The 17,490-nt window shown below is 35.7% G+C and overlaps 1 protein-coding gene across 1 annotated transcript in view; it reads right to left on the bottom strand.

Annotated features, from left to right (window-relative positions):
* The window catches only part of LOC125255289 (zinc finger MIZ domain-containing protein 1-like), a 52,248-nt gene that overhangs the window by 19,968 nt on the left and 14,790 nt on the right, over positions 1–17,490 (bottom strand). Inside the window, exons 2-8 of the mRNA XM_048170370.1 lie at positions 13,778–13,845; positions 8,613–8,730; positions 8,024–8,137; positions 6,693–6,798; positions 2,125–2,263; positions 1,835–1,949; positions 1,527–1,738 (exon numbers count right to left, since the gene is read on the bottom strand). Of these exons, the coding sequence (XP_048026327.1) occupies positions 1,527–1,738; positions 1,835–1,949; positions 2,125–2,263; positions 6,693–6,798; positions 8,024–8,137; positions 8,613–8,681 (755 nt within the window). The 5' untranslated portion in view covers positions 8,682–8,730; positions 13,778–13,845. The remainder of the gene's footprint in view (positions 1–1,526; positions 1,739–1,834; positions 1,950–2,124; positions 2,264–6,692; positions 6,799–8,023; positions 8,138–8,612; positions 8,731–13,777; positions 13,846–17,490) is intronic.

Genomic DNA, 17,490 nt, shown 5'->3' on the forward strand with positions numbered 1-17,490 from the left:
ATGTGCTGCGTAACACGAGAATGAACCTCATTGTTTCTCGCGGAAGCTCAAACGTGATGCGTAACACGAGAATGAACCTCACTGGTTCTCACGGAAGCTCAAACGTGATGCGTAACACGAGAATGAACCTCACTGGTTCTCTCGGAAGCTCAAACGTGCTGCGTAACACGAGAATGAACCTCATTGGTTCTCGCTGAAGCTCAAACGTGATGCGTTACACGAGAATGAACATCACTGGTTCTCACGGAAGAGCAAACGTGCTGCGTAACACGAGAATGAACCTCATTGGTTCTCGCTGAAGCTCAAACGTGATGCGTAACACGAGAATGAACCTCACTGGTTCTCGCGGAAGCTCAAACGTGCTGCGTAACACGAGAATGAACCTCATTGGTTCTCGCTGAAGCTCAAACGTGATGCGTAACACGAGAATGAACCTCACTGGTTCTCGCTGAAGCTCAAACGTGCTGCGTAACACGAGAATGAACCTCATTGGTTCTCACGGAAGAGCAAATGTGATGCGTAACACAAGAATGAACCTCATTGATTCTCGCGGAAGACCAAACGTGCTGCGTAACACGAGAATGAACCTCATTGGTTCTCGCTGAAGCTCAAACGTGATGCGTAACATGAGAATGAACCTCATTGGTTCTCGCTGGAGCTCAAACGTGATGCGTAACACGAGAATGAACCTCACTGGTTCTCGCGGAAGAGCAAATGTGCTGCGTAACACGAGAATGAACCTCATTGTTTCTCGCGGAAGCTCAAACGTGATGCGTAACACGAGAATGAACCTCACTGGTTCTCACGGAAGAGCAAACGTGCTGCGTAACACGAGAATGAACCTCATTGGTTCTCGCTGAAGCTCAAACGTGATGCGTAACACGAGAATGAACCTCACTGGTTCTCTCGGAAGCTCAAACGTGCTGCGTAACACGAGAATGAACCTCATTGGTTCTCGCTGAAGCTCAAACGTGATGCGTTACACGAGAATGAACATCACTGGTTCTCGCGGAAGAGCAAACGTGCTGCGTAACACGAGAATGAACCTCATTGGTTCTCGCTGAAGCTCAAACGTGATGCGTAACACGAGAATGAACCTCACTGGTTCTCGCGGAAGCTCAAACGTGCTGCGTAACACGAGAATGAACCTCACTGGTTCTCGCTGAAGCTCAAACGTGCTGCGTAACACGAGAATGACCCTCATTGGTTCTCGCTGAAGATCAAACGTGCTGCGTAACAGTTTTTGAGTGAACTACCCTTTAAGCATTTTCTTTATAATGTTTTCTATGGGAAAACAAAAACATTCAACATGAAACTTTCATCGAATCTGCTTGCATTTGAATTTGATATTTTAATATTTTCTAAGTACATCAGAGAGTGTTTTTCAGCATCCCACTGTTTTTACTGATTTCTTTGTTGTTCTTCTTTTGAGATGTGATCTATATATTTGTAGCTTGAAACAGATGGAAATTTGACAGGCCTTTTTCAAAAATTATATAAATAATAAAAAAGCAAGAGACACTGACCTTCCCCCGAACCCTCCTCCTCCTCCTCCTCCTCCTCCTCCTCCAGGATAGCTGGATCTCCCGTACATCCCCTGCTGCATGTAGGCCTGGTTTGCATTAACCTTGGATGAAAACTGCTGCTGTGCAGTAAACTGTCCCGGGTTCATAGCCCCGTTACCTCCGGTCATGGGGTTCATATGGCTGTTTGGGTTTACCATGGGGTTCCCCAACACCTAAACACACACACACACACACACACACACACACAGACTTACAACACAGACTCAAACAGCAGTGTGTGCTCTGAACGGTGTTAAATACATTCTTACTTGACTCTGTGACGTATTGGTCACACCCCATACGGTGGTCACCACGGACACAGAACCCGGCGGTTGATTGGTGTTTTGTTGCCAGGAGACGGAGTCATATTGAAATGATGGATCACTATGGAGATTATACAAGGATGTAAACAGTTAATGTGTGGAACACTGTGTGAGTCAATGTGTGTGTGTGTGTGTGTGTGTGTGTGTGTGTGTGTGTGTGTGTGTGTGTGTGTGTGTGTGTGTGTGTGTGTGTGTGTGTGTGTGTGTGTGTGTGTGTGTGTGTGGAAGAAACTGACCCATGTGAGAGCGCCGGCTTCATGTTGTTGATGTTGGCTTGCATCGGGTTCTTGCCCACAGATGGATCGGGTTGTCTGCTTTTCTGATGACGCAGCAGCAGAAGTCGACCCAGATCCTCACACCACGAGGACAGCAATGCTACACAAACACAAACACACAATAAATGGGTCATATTTAAAATATGGGTCATATTATTTGATGTTTTCCTTGAGGTCCTGGAGTTTTTTCCTCTCAAATACACTCAAATTAAATGGTCTGGTGAGGAAGATTTGAGTCAGAAACATCAAAAGATCAAGAGAATGTTGATTCTTCATAATATTAGCCTTTAATTGCTGATGCATTTTTACCACTTTAAAAAATATTTTATAAAAATTTACATTTTTAATTTATTAAAAATGACCACTTGTAGAAAATATTTTTTAAAAGACTATTATATCACATGTATTAAAAGGTTTACAGTGTTATTTTAGTATAATTGAGAAACTATTATAGGATTTATTCATATGTCCATTTTTTTAAGTTAAAGTTTTGTTGTGTTTTTGTCATTTTTATTAGTTTTTTAATATGTCTATAGTTTTAATTAATTTTATTTCAGCTTTAGTTTTAGTTATTATCAGGCTAAATTAAATGAAAATGAGCTGAACTAGCTGAAATTAAGTTTTTTTATTAATCATTTTATTTTATTTCAAGTAACATTTTTTTTTTATTATTTTAGTTTAACTATAACAATCTGCAAGATCTAAGGCATTTGAACATTTAAATTGTATTTCAAACTATTTCTTTAAACATCAACACATCTCTTAAAGGATGAAAAAGCACTTTTGAGTAAAAAATAAAAACTGGATCTGAAGGAGATTGTCAAGTTAGTTGAATCAAATCTTGAAACAGTTGATTAGCAGCAAGTAAACAACATATCCATGAGCACAGCTGTATATTTTCAGCAGTTTTCAGCATTATATTCGCTTTGCCAGAAGACTAATTCAAGGTGAAATGTGCGATTTCTCTGATCGGAACTACAAAAAAAAATCCTGTTTTCAAACAAGTTCCAAATGTTTCATTTTATCTGCCATTGGTCAGCCAAACGGGTAGCCCCGCCCCCAATTAACGCCATTGGTTGAGCCAATGTTGTTAAATGCAATTCCATATTTATCTGCTCCTAAACATGCACATAAATATGCTATAATACCATCAGCAAATAAAAGCAATAATAGCGTCAGAATACTTTACTCTGTACTAAGAGCTTTGAAGTAGAAACGTGATGACGTGTGTATGTGTGATCTATCAGAGCTGAAACAGATATGAGAAGACAAGGACAGAGCTACAGTCTGATGAATCACACACACACACACACACACACACACACACTAGAGGGCTGCTGTCAGCTTCACTCAGATGTCTGTGTCATTTTCTATTTAGGAAAAGCCACAGTTTAACTATCAGTTTCTACCCTGAGAGACACCCGTACAAAATTACAGACTGTGAAATCTCTATGTGTGTGTGAGAGAGAGATAATTAAGAGTTTATTTTTAAATATATCTGTGTATACACAATTCAATGAATCCATTCAAAACTCTCGTTCAGTAATTTGCTTGCAAAAATATTCACAAAAGTTTCCAGGTGGCATTTGTCATGCATTTAAATGTTTGGTTTTGTATGTAAATGCTGATGTGAAACTAATCTCAGAGCATCCAAAACAACTTACACTGCATTCAAGGTGCACATGCATTTTATCAATTCATATATGCAATGCATTTTGTTAAATGCAATACAAAAACTGAATCTTGTAGGACAAGGATTCCCAAACTTTTCTGAAACTTTAAGTTAATATTAAAATTGCATTTGCATGTTCGCAGTTCTCTGATGTCGGTTAATGGTCACATGACATGCAGATGAACAAATAAAATACTCCATCTTATTTCAGTAAGTGTTCTATTTTGAAGTGTTTTTTTTTTTTTTTTTTAAATGATTTATTCTTTTTTATAAGTTTGGAAAATCCTGCATTCGGAAACACTGACACATTAATGTGCAAAAATCTCTCCGAGCGTTTCAGCATCAAACGGATACAAGGTTTCATTTTTGACACCTTCGGTGAAAACAGAGACAGCTCTCTCTCTCTCTGTACCAGGATGATTCTCAGAGTTACGGTAAGAAACATAAGCCCTTACGTGTGGCATCTCCTCCTCTAGACAAGCATTTTAAATGCTCTATTGACTCTAAATGCTTCCACTTAGTGCAGAAAACAGCGCGAGTGTGTTTCACATTCCATTAAACGAGTGGCTTGTGTCGTTCATGCTTGAACTAGTTAAACCATCATGAGTCTGAGCAAAGGCCTATCATCTGATCTCTCATACACCCTGAACCACCATAATGGCACACACACACACACATCCACAAGATAATGAAAACACTCAAGTCTGGAGTTGTTGTGTCATATTTTAGCCGATTTTAAGTTGCAGTAAATGAAGGGTTAATGTCGAGCGTCTTCTTCTGCAAGAGCAGCTGTGGAATTCTTGCCGTCTACTGAAGCGAAAGCAATTAGGAGCGATTGATCCACAGGGAAAACCACGATACAGACGCTGGCACTATATCAAAGACATAACGAAGGTTCTTTAAATTAAAACACCTTTAAACAGTTTAATAAAATTATATATATATATATATATATATATATATATATAGCTTTTATCCAAAGCAACTTACATTGCATTCAAGGTACACATACAATTTTTATTACTTTATGCATTCAGACTCATGATATTTGGATTGCGTTTTGTTAAATGCATGCAAATACTTAATACTGTAGGACAAACTTTTTTGACCTAAAATATTTTTTGAACTCTCTGAAACCTCAATAACATTCATAATTCATATATATAGTGCTGTCATTAATTGCGATTAATTGCATATAACATAAAGGTTTGTGTTTATATAATATATGTGTGTGGAATATATATAACCCTTCCAACCCTGATGTATACATACATATATATGTATACAGAATGCAGAGAGTCATGTAATAAATGATCTTAAAGTGTACCGTAATCTCCTGCGTGCTCACGCTGGTCCCTTCTCTCATATTAAAAACCGCTCATCAAACGATCTTCAAACAGGACGTGTCAATGTCATACTCTAGGATTACACAGATTGAGTCCCTTGCTGTCAGACTTTCTCCCCAGCATTCAGCTGTGAACTGAAGAAGTGCATGAAAACCCCACACACACCCAGTCTAGACCGACATCAGACAGCTATAAACGTGTTTGTTTCTGGCATTGCTGATTCCTCTGATGGCAGAATCATTCTCAGACAGTAGAAAAAAATCATCTCGGAGTGAATTCAGTCAAGCTAACACCAGACAAAAACCATCTCCCAAGAAACTGTTGGACAACACTAACAGACAAGGTCCTCACCAAATACAAACTAGACGCTGTAGTGTTGTCAAAAGCACCAACTTCGGTACCTAGTCGGTACTGAAATTTAAAAATGCGACGCTTTGAGCGCTGTTGAGCGGATTCGTTAACACCTCTGATTGGTCATTGTGTTCACGCGCTCATCAGATAAGTCTGTGATTGGCTACAATGATCAACGCTTCAAAAACATGTTGTAAATAGACATCAATGACACTCTTCACCGAACGCTTACACAGATGCACATGGAAGCATTTGAAAGCGGGCGTCTATCAGTGTATGGAAGGCCAAAAGGTTCATAAACGTGAATTTTAACATGTTAACAACATGTAAAATACATGTATTTCACATGTTTTAAATGCATATTTCACATGTTTTTAATGCATATTTCATGCGTTAAATGCGTGTTTGCATGTGAAAAATCAGCACATTAACATGTAAACAACACATATTTAATGCATGAAATACGTGTTAAATATGCATATTTTACACGTTGTTAACGTGTTAAAATTCACGTTTTTGAACCTTTTGGCCTTCCATATCAGCATACTGGTCTAGTTTTCATGTTAATTTTAGTTTAATTTTTAGTGATTTAGTTATATACAATTGCCTTTTTTTAAAATTATTTTTATTAATTTAAAATGCTGATATTTAGATTTAATTTTATTTTATTTCAGGTAATAATTTTAGTGCTCAAACCTCAACTTATTTCAGATTATTTCCAAGGTTACATTTTTCAACTAATATTTATATTTTATAGTATTTCAGCTTTATTTCAATTGACAGAAATTTTATTAATAGTTTTAGTTTTAGTTAACAATAATAACCCTCACTTAAGCAAGTTTTTAGATTTTATATATAGGAATTAATTACACCAAATTTTTATTCATTATATATTAAGTGTTACATGGTCTGAAATTACTTTGGAAGTTAAAATATCTTCTCAAAACTAGGAATAAGACTCGAAACAATTTCTTCTTTGTGGGAAGGTGATGTAGTAAACTAGTTAGTTACGTCATCATTGTGCTGAACATCAGGTCCAGCAAAAAAAGTGAAAAAGTATAGAATTCATATGCTCATATGGGCACTGATGTCACACTCTGTGATTAAAGAAGCCTCAAAACCAGGTGTCGAGACAATCATAGAAGATCCTGGAGTCTCACCTGCTGATTTTGGGGTGAATTTGTCCCTGTTTGCTGCACAAACGGCTAGCAGCCGATACCCCAGATCCATGTCGAACCCCTGCTGACCTGCTACACGACTCACCACCTGACAGAGAGACCGACAAACAATATTCAAACATCACTGAAATATCAGCATTCAGGCATGCATGATTTGTCATAGTAAAATTGCACAGGGTTGTTGTGGTTTTGGGGGTTTGAGAGAATGAAATCACACTCCTGATTTGCAAACCCTCATCAGGTCGGCCCATACGCACAACACCACCACACCCTGAGGCCTGTTTCCCTCTGAAACACAGACGTGCAGGAAGCAATCTCTCATATCTGCGTCTTAATTACAGTTAAACACATCAGGCAGAGATATATGTGTGTCTAAAGCACATAATTAAACATCTGAGGGAGGTTTGGTTTAGCCGTCATTCCACATTCTCCTTAAATGCAGCTTAGATCTGCTCTTTCTCTGCTGTGGAAACATGTCAGAGTTCACATCAGCACAATTAGAAGTTACGGCGGAAAGAGAATAAAAGTGTCTGAGGCACAGATCTAACAGCGGTATTGAGATAAGTAATAGCCTACAACATAAAATGCATAAACAAATGTAAAATAACACTGTGTAGTCTTACTGTACACATTAAATATAGATTAATCCTCATTAAAGCTACTTGCGTTATTCAGTCAAGATCTGAGTGATTTTCCTTTGTCATTATCATTGAAGACAGATTGCAGCAGGTTTATTAGGCTGCTGTCACTTTAAGAGCGAATGCACGGATCCAATATACTGTTACACGTGCGTTTTCTTTCTCAACTGTGTATGTTTACTTAAGACATAACCCACTGTGTTTATGTGAATACTCTCCAAAAAGGCTTTTTTGTGGCTTAATGCACTTTTAATAACTCTTTTTTAATACCAAACCCATCCCGCAGTTTAGCAATAGTAGACGTCATTTTATAACACTCACTTATTTGGCTAATTTTACCTCGATTATCTTGTTTTCATAATATTTGGAAGCCAAAATCGACATTGAAAATAAATTAAGATTAATCAAACAGCCCTAATATAATATAATATAATATAATATAATATAATATAATATAATATAATATAATATAATATAATATAATATAATATAATATAATATAATATAATATAATATAATATAATATAATATAATATAGAATATTTAATGTGACGTGAGAGGGGCCAGATGGAAATCTTCACACATTGTCAGAGCCAAATGTTTTTATTACTAACTAGCAGATGAATGCTGATTAATTAATTGACTGAAACTGAAATTTGATCAATTTGACCTCACCGTTAGGCATCCCATCAGGCTTTGCTCAAAGGGCCGCTGAAACGCTCGTGGATCTCCGCACCAATCCAACAGCTCCGTTGCTGCCGTCTGGAAGTTTGCTGGATTTTGCAGGTGCTGATAAGAGGAAAATCACATGACAAACCACTTCATTTATCCCTTCATATGTACTGTCATGATTCAGGCATATAAGAATGTATTTAGTTATTACTCTGTTTATGTGAGTTGAAATGTTAATGTGTGAAATATTCATTACTAATCAACAGAAAATTCTGTAGATTGTTTCTGAGGGTATGAGCCCCTAATGAAGTCTAATAAATGCATCTGCTCTCCAGGTGTCCTGTAGGGGGCGTCACAGCGTTGAGTATGACTTAGAAACCTTTAAAACACTCACACACTGTAAATGCAGAAGCATTGATTCCTGAATGATTGACATGATGATTTAAATAATTCCTGCCCAAAATAAAGGGGCGGGGCCTAGTTGAGTTAGTTAGTAGTGTGTTGAAATTGGCGGTTATGGTAAGCGGCGGGACATTTCCAAAACATGCTCGAAGGTCCCCTTTAAGGTCCCATCATGTCTGTTTTCTCTCACCTGTTTGATGCAGTGGAGCCGGTCGTTGGTTTGCTGGATGTGTCTGTCCATGGACGGGAAAGAATTCATCCTGCAGGACCCTCTCTGTCCCTACCGCACGGCCATCAACACTCAGTCCCTGTAAAACACACCCGATTTAGACACAGTGCCAGATGAAGTGATCAGATGTACCATTTTCTCCTGCTGGACCATAAAACAAGTGAGAAATTCCACACCAGACAGGAACAAAACCACCCAGAACACCCTAGTAACAATCACAATTTCTTGAAAACATTGTATGTTATAAATAGACATCAATGACGCTCTTCACCGAGATACACAGATACACATTTGAAAGCAGGCGTCTATCAGTGTATGGAAGGCCAAAAGGTTCAAAAACGTGAATTTTAACACGTTAAGAACATGTAAAATACATGTATTTCACATGTTTTAAATGCATATTTCATGCGTTAAATGCGTGTTTGCACATGAAAAATCAGCATGTTAACATGTAAACACATATTTAACGCATGAAATACGTTACGTGTTAAATATGCATATTTTACACGTTGTTAACGTGTTAAAATTCACGTTTTTGAACCTTTTGGCCTTCCATATCAGCATACTGGTCTAGTTTTCATGTTAATTTTAGTTTAATTTTTAGCGATTTAGTTATATACAATTGCCATTTTTTAAAATTATTTTTATTAATTAATTAATTCTGCTGGACCATAAAACAAGTGAGAAATTCCACACCAGACAGGAACAAAACCACCCAGAACACCCTAGTAACCATCTTACAATCACAATTTCTTGAAAACGTTGCATGTAGTAGTGATGCAAAATGAATTTTTTACACAAACCGAAATTCAAGTTCTCATTTATCATTTACCTGTTGCAGTTTATCCACGTTGAGTGCATAAAATGTCATCAGAGAGGCAATAGCAATAACAGAAAAGCATGGTTTACATAACTTCATCCTTTTATATGCACTGTCATGATGTATTTATTACTCTGTTTATGTGAGTTTATGGATTAGAGATGTGGGAGTGTGCAAAGCCCTCAAAATACAATATTCATCACTACTCTGCAGAAAATTAAACGTCACCATATCAGTAAATGATTTTGGCCCTGAAAAACTGTTGCGGCCAAAACAGCAATATTTTGTGGTGCATCACTAGTAAATATCCAGTTCTATATTGTTGATATTTCTCTTCTGTCATATTTTAGTTTGCATCTTTTCTTCATTATTTACAGCATGAAGAAGTACATAAACTCATGGCTATTTTTTCAACACTAAGATAAACGCATTTGTGTGCATGTTTGAGCAGGAAGCATTTCTGTGTCTGCTGTAAAATAATGAAATCAGGACAGAATACGAGAGCCGATTCCATAATCACATGATATCCCGTTTACATCATCTATCTCAGATGGTGATTTATAGGGTATATGCAGTATATGCAGACAGTCTGGCAAAGACGCACCATCTCTCATGCACTCGCAGCTATCAGCTGTGTCAGACTGTGGGCTGTAGCGGCTGGAACACTTGCGTAACTAGCAGATGATGTGCTGAGACAGGCCACACCACACACACACACACACACACACACACACAAGCACAAACACACACACACACACACACAAGCACATGCGTAAACATCCCTGGCAGGACTGAAGGACGATGGGAAACTTGTAGAGAAGCAGAGGGAGTGTTTCCTGTTGTTTATTGTGAACGTCAATCAAACTAGTCTAATCACACGAGTCTCGTTTGTGTTGCATCATTGAGCATAAGATGACATGTCAGACACGAGACGCACGCTAAAGCTCCAGACGTCTCTGATGCTCTTGAATGACACACACATGCTGGATTAAGAGGATTACAATCATCACGTTAATACAGACGTCAAGAATGAGGAAGAGAATAAAAACTGAGCGGAATAACTGAAACAGAAAGTATAAAGACAACTAATGAAGTAAAACTAGGGACAAAATAAACCTGTGTAGATGCATTTTTTGCAGAACTTAAAAATAAATCAGCATGAAAGGAATAGAAAACAATTATTCATGTTCATACACCATCATACAGAACGGTTATTATATTCATACACCGTCATACCGAATGATCATACCATATTCACTGAGAGATTACCATATTCATACACCATCATACTGAACGATTACCATATTCACTGAACGATTACCATATTCATACACCATCATACTGAACGATTACCATATTCACTGAACGATTACCATATTCATACACCATCATACTGAACGATTACCATATTCACTGAACGATTACCATATTCATACACCATCATACTGAACGATTACCATATTCACTGAACGATTACCATATTCATACACCATCGTACTGAACGATTACCATATTCATACACCATCGTACTGAACGATTACCATATTCATACACCATCATACTGAACTATTACCACATTCACCGAACGATTACCATATTCATACACCATCATACTGAATGATTACCATATTCATACACCATCGTACTGAATGATTACCATATTCATACACCATCATACTGAACAATTACCATATTCATATACCATCGTACTGAACTATTACCATATTCATACACCATCATACTGAACAATTACCATATTCACTGAACGATTACCATATTCATACACCATCGTACTGAACGATTAACATATTCATACACCATCATACTGAACAATTACCATATTCACTGAACGATTACCATATTCATACACCATCGTACTGAACTATTACCATATTCATACACCATCATACTGAACAATTACCATATTCACTGAACGATTACCATATTCATACACCATCGTACTGAACGATTACCATATTCATACATCATCCTACTGAACGATTAACATATTCACTGAATGATTACCATATTCATACACCATCGTACTGAACGATTACCATATTCACTGAATGATTACCATATTCATACACCATCATACTGAACAATTACCATATTCATACGCCATCATGCGGATTGATTCTCAATTATGACCAATAAACAAACAGGCTACTGTTTTTCATTACAAAAAGCCACAGAAACCATATAGTTACTTTTTTTTTACAATGGTAATGAGGTGCCATCCATGGTTTTACCTTATGGTTAATTTTAATAAAAGTAGATTTCTAACTCAAAGAGTCAGAATATTTAAAGTGTACCCTATAAAATGAGGTTGTTACAATTTTTACAAATGTTAAGTTAATGAAATTACATTTACATTCGCCTCCCAACTCAAGCACAAGCTAGTAAGCTACTATCAAATGTGCATTTCTATGAGATAAAACATGTAATATTATTAATATTACATGTGTGATGCTGCCAAATCAGGAGCTGTAGAACTTGCTCTGAAATGTTAGTCTGGAGCCCTGAGTGCGGTCTGAAATATTCATTCACAAGTGCGTTTGAAAGCTGAGTCGTCAGAGCGCTCATAACAGAATGTTTCCCTCTGTGACTCTGATTCACATCAGCCTCAGGAAATGAGGCCTTTCCTGTCAGAGGAAGAGAGAGAGTTTTACAGGCTCAGACAGGAACTGGTGTAGGGAGGAACACTGCCATCTGAACTGTGAACCGCTATGGTTCTGCTACTGGACACACAGGAAGCACATCACGTTCCTCCTGTGCAGCGCCGCCCGGCTCATCTTCACGTCTTACTGCTGTTTTTGTGCTTAAGTTTTGTTGAAAATTCTGTCATTTTTGTGGAAATTTAAAAGAAAAAAGCATATTTGAGATCACATTTAAATTCACTCTCTGTGCACCTAATTTATTCTCTGTCTGTCCTGCAGTTGGTTGTGATGTCATCATGATGATGTCATTGGATGTCACGGATACAGAACAGATCTGCATCGGGATAAAAACACGGCACTGCTTTTTTAGCATTACATTCTAGTGTTTTACGTCTGTAATCTGACATATTTCAGAGTGAAACTGGATATTCTAAAAATGTAGGTCAGGTTTTTTTTTTTCTCAATGGAAAGTGTTTTTATATATCAGGTGGTTCAACATGAGAGAGATTAATGATGCACAACTGAAAAAGTAAAATTTGCAATTTTTATAGTTGATTTTTTTAACATGCATAATAATACCACATGAAAGTGTAGTCCATTTTCATTTCATGTTGACGTTAATATAGACAACTTCATAACACGCACAGACAAGAGAGGGACAGAGGCGGTTGTCACTGCTGCTCACAATTGGCACTGTTCACACGCTCAACAATAACGCGCTGTTCTGACTGCGTAGTTTACACACACAGTCTATTATACGACCTAATATACATCACCAGCTGCAGACACACACACATTCACGAGTCATGTGTCAACATATGCAAACAAACGCACAGTCATCCGTTGCAATATGCACACGTCCCAGTTTCATTTGATGTTTATACATTCTCTATCATAGTAGAAGATTTTTACATTATTGTTCATATTTTATCATTTTCTGAAGAAAATGTGGTAACACTTTACTTAAAGCCTTTATATAATGCATTCTAAAAGAATTTAGTAATTATGCATTGTAATGCGCATTCCCTTTCTGTCAGTCACATTCACTGATGTATGGGGTCTCACTTAGGAGCACCAATCACAGTTTTATAAAAACGGCCAATGAAACTGGCAAGTGGAATTTGCATGCCTAGCCACTCCCCCGTACATATGATATGTCTGTGATTGGCTACAATGATCAATGCTTCAAAAACATGTTGTAAATAGACATCAATAAAACTCAACAAATAACTGTAACCAAAGTTACAATTGGTAATGAAAAGATACAATGCATTATAACATACATTACGAATCCCTTTATAATGCATTATATATGAAGGTGTTGCCAAAAATGTTAGTGAGTTTAAAACTCAAATCAAAAGAGTCTCCATCATTTTCTGGCTCAGGTAAACAACCAGACTTTTCTAAAAACAATAGTCAATTTATGCAGCAACACGTATTACGCAGCACTCCACGATCTCACCTTCATGAAATATTTGGAACGAACATGTTCTGACTTCTATTCAGCTAAAACAAAGGTGTGTTTATACCCACAACGCTGATGAGTGTTTTCTCATCCAGACTTTGAGGAGTAAAAGCCTCCTCAGACGAAACATCCCACACACACATTTTGCATCATTTTTGACCCAAGATGGCTGAATTCTTACCTGCGTATGTTCTGCATCCACAGGACCGAACAGGAATTTGCTACGAATCCATCAGTTTCTCATCTGACCTGAAAGAAAAAACACCAAGCAGTAATTAGCTACAGCCGCAAAGCAACAAAACTACATTTTTAAAATGTCACTTAAAGAAATACGGTTTCAGAGTACTAAAGAATGAACAAGATCATAATGAACATTTATCATATTCATATACCATCATACTGAATGATTACCATATTCATACACCAAAATACTGAATGATTACCATATTCATATACCATCATACTGAATGATTACCATATTCATATACCAAAATACTGAATGATTACCATATTCATATACCATCATACTGAATGATTACCATATTAATATACCAAAATACTGAATGATAACCATTTTCATACACCAAAATACTGAATGATTACCATATTCATATACCATCATACTGAATGATTACCATATTCATATACCAAAATACTGAATGATTACCATATTCATATACCATCATACTGAATGATTACCATATTAATATACCAAAATACTGAATGATAACCATATTCATATACCAAAATACTGAATGATTACCATATTCATATACCAAAATACTGAATGATAACCATATTCATATACCATCATACTGAATGATTACCATATTCATATACCAAAATACTGAATGATAACCATATTCATACACCATCATACTGAATGATTACCATATTCATATACCAAAATACTGAATGATTACCATATTCATATACCAAAATACTGAATGATAACCATATTCATATACCAAAATACTGAATGATAACCATATTCATACACCATCATACTGAATGATTACCATATTCATATACCAAAATACTGAATGATTACCATATTCATATACCAAAATACTGAATGATTACCATATTCATATAGCAAAATACTGAATGATTACCATATTCATATACCAAAATACTGAATGATTACCATATTCATACACCATCATACTGAATGATTACCATATTCATATACCAAAATACTGAATGATTAACATATTCATATACCAAAATACTGAATGATTACCATATGCATATACCAAAATACTGAATGATAACCATATTCATATACCATCATACTGAATGATTACCATATTCATATACCAAAATACTGAATGATAACCATATTCATATACCAAAATACTGAATGATTACCATATTCATACACCAAAATACTGAATGAAAACCATATTCATATACCATCATACTGAATGATTACCATATTCATACACCAAAATACTGAATGATAACCATATTCATATACCAAAATACTGAATGATAACCATATTCATATACCAAAATACTGAATGATAACCATATTCATATACCAAAATACTGAATGATTACCATATTCATATACCAAAATACTGAATGATAACCATATTCATATACCAAAATACTGAATGATAACCATATTCATATACCAAAATACTGAATGATAACCATATTCATACACCAAAATACTGAATGATAACCATATTCATATACCAAAATACTGAATGATAACCATATTCATACACCAAAATACTGAATGATAACCATATTCATATACCAAAATACTGAATGATAACCATATTCATATACCAAAATACTGAATGATAACCATATTCATACACCAAAATACTGAATGATAACCATATTCATATACCAAAATACTGAATGATAACCATATTCATATACCAAAATACTGAATGATTACCATATTCATATACCAAAATACTGAATGATAACCATATTCATATACCAAAATACTGAATGATTACCATATTCATATACCAAAATACTGAATGATAACCATATTCATATACCATCATACTGAATGATTACCATATTCATACACCATCATACTGAACGATTACCATATTCATATATCATCATACTGAACGATTACCATATTCATACACCAAAATACTGAACGATAACCATATTCATATACCATCATACTGAACGATTACCATATTCATATACCAAAATACTGAATGATAACCATATTCATATACCAAAATACTGAATGATAACCATATTCATATACCAAAATACTGAATGATTACCATATTCATATACCAAAATACTGAATGATAACCATATTCATATACCAAAATACTGAATGATTACCATATTCATATACCAAAATACTGAATGATAACCATATTCATATACCATCATACTGAATGATTACCATATTCATACACCATCATACTGAACGATTACCATATTCATATATCATCATACTGAACGATTACCATATTCATACACCAAAACACTGAATGATAACCATATTCATATACCAAAATACTGAATGATTACCATATTCATATACCAAAATACTGAATGATAACCATATTCATATACCATCATACTGAATGATTACCATATTCATACACCATCATACTGAACGATTACCATATTCATATATCATCATACTGAACGATTACCATATTCATACACCAAAATACTGAATGATTACCATATTCATATACCAAAATACTGAACGATTACCATATTCATACACCATCATACTGAACGATTACCATATTCATATATCATCATACTGAACGATTACCATATTCATACACCAAAATACTGAATGATTACCATATTCATATACCATCATACTGAATGATTAACATATTCATATACCAAAATACTGAATGATTACCATATTCATATACCAAAATACTGAATGATTACCATATTCATATACCAAAATACTGAATGATAACCATATTCATATACCATCATACTGAATGATTACCATATTCATACACCAAAATACTGAATGATAACCATATTCATATACCATCATACTGAACGATTACCATATTCATACACCATCATACTGAACGATTACCATATTCATACACCATAATACTGAACGATTACCATATTCATACACCACCGTACTGAACGATTACCATATTCATACACCATCATGCTGAACGATTACCATATTCACTGAATGATTACCATATTCATACACCATCATACAGAACGATTACCATATTCATACACCATCATACTGAACATATTCTTCAGTATGGATAATATTTCGGTATTGAATTAATTAAATATATAAAGAATCGTTGTTTATTTCACTTCCACAATCTTGGATGGACTTTTTTGCAATGTATTATGGGGTTGAGTCGAGAGAACCTTTGTTTACACTTTATTTTAAGGTGTCTTTGTTACAGTGTAATTATACATTTAAGTACTCATATTCATATATCATATAGCGGATCAGTTCCTGCACATCCAAACAAACACTCCCATCCATCAGACGAAAATCACAGCTAAATTCATCTCAGCGAGAGTGATTTTCCAGCAGGAGTACAGAAAGGAGAACACGCTGGATGAGAGACGCTGTCTGTCTCTCTCTCTGGAGGTTGTTATTTTTAGAGTTTCTTGGAGACGAGTGTTCGGCGGCGTTTAAGGACAGCCGTTCACTGCAGTCTGACCCCCTGCTCACCCTCACAGATCACTGCTGATTTATTTAGATCTCTCTCTCTCTCTGTTTCTCTGACTAATGCTCTAATCATATGTGCCACATCTCAGACCGCTGCAACCAGAATGCCCATTTAGTTAGTTATATGACAAGAAATCATGAAATAAAGCAGATAATGTACAGTCAGATGGTCATTATCACAAAATAAACAAGTACATAATTCCATAATAAATAAA

Source organism: Megalobrama amblycephala, linkage group LG20, assembly GCF_018812025.1.
Source record: "Megalobrama amblycephala isolate DHTTF-2021 linkage group LG20, ASM1881202v1, whole genome shotgun sequence".
Taxonomy (NCBI): domain Eukaryota; kingdom Metazoa; phylum Chordata; class Actinopteri; order Cypriniformes; family Xenocyprididae; genus Megalobrama; species Megalobrama amblycephala.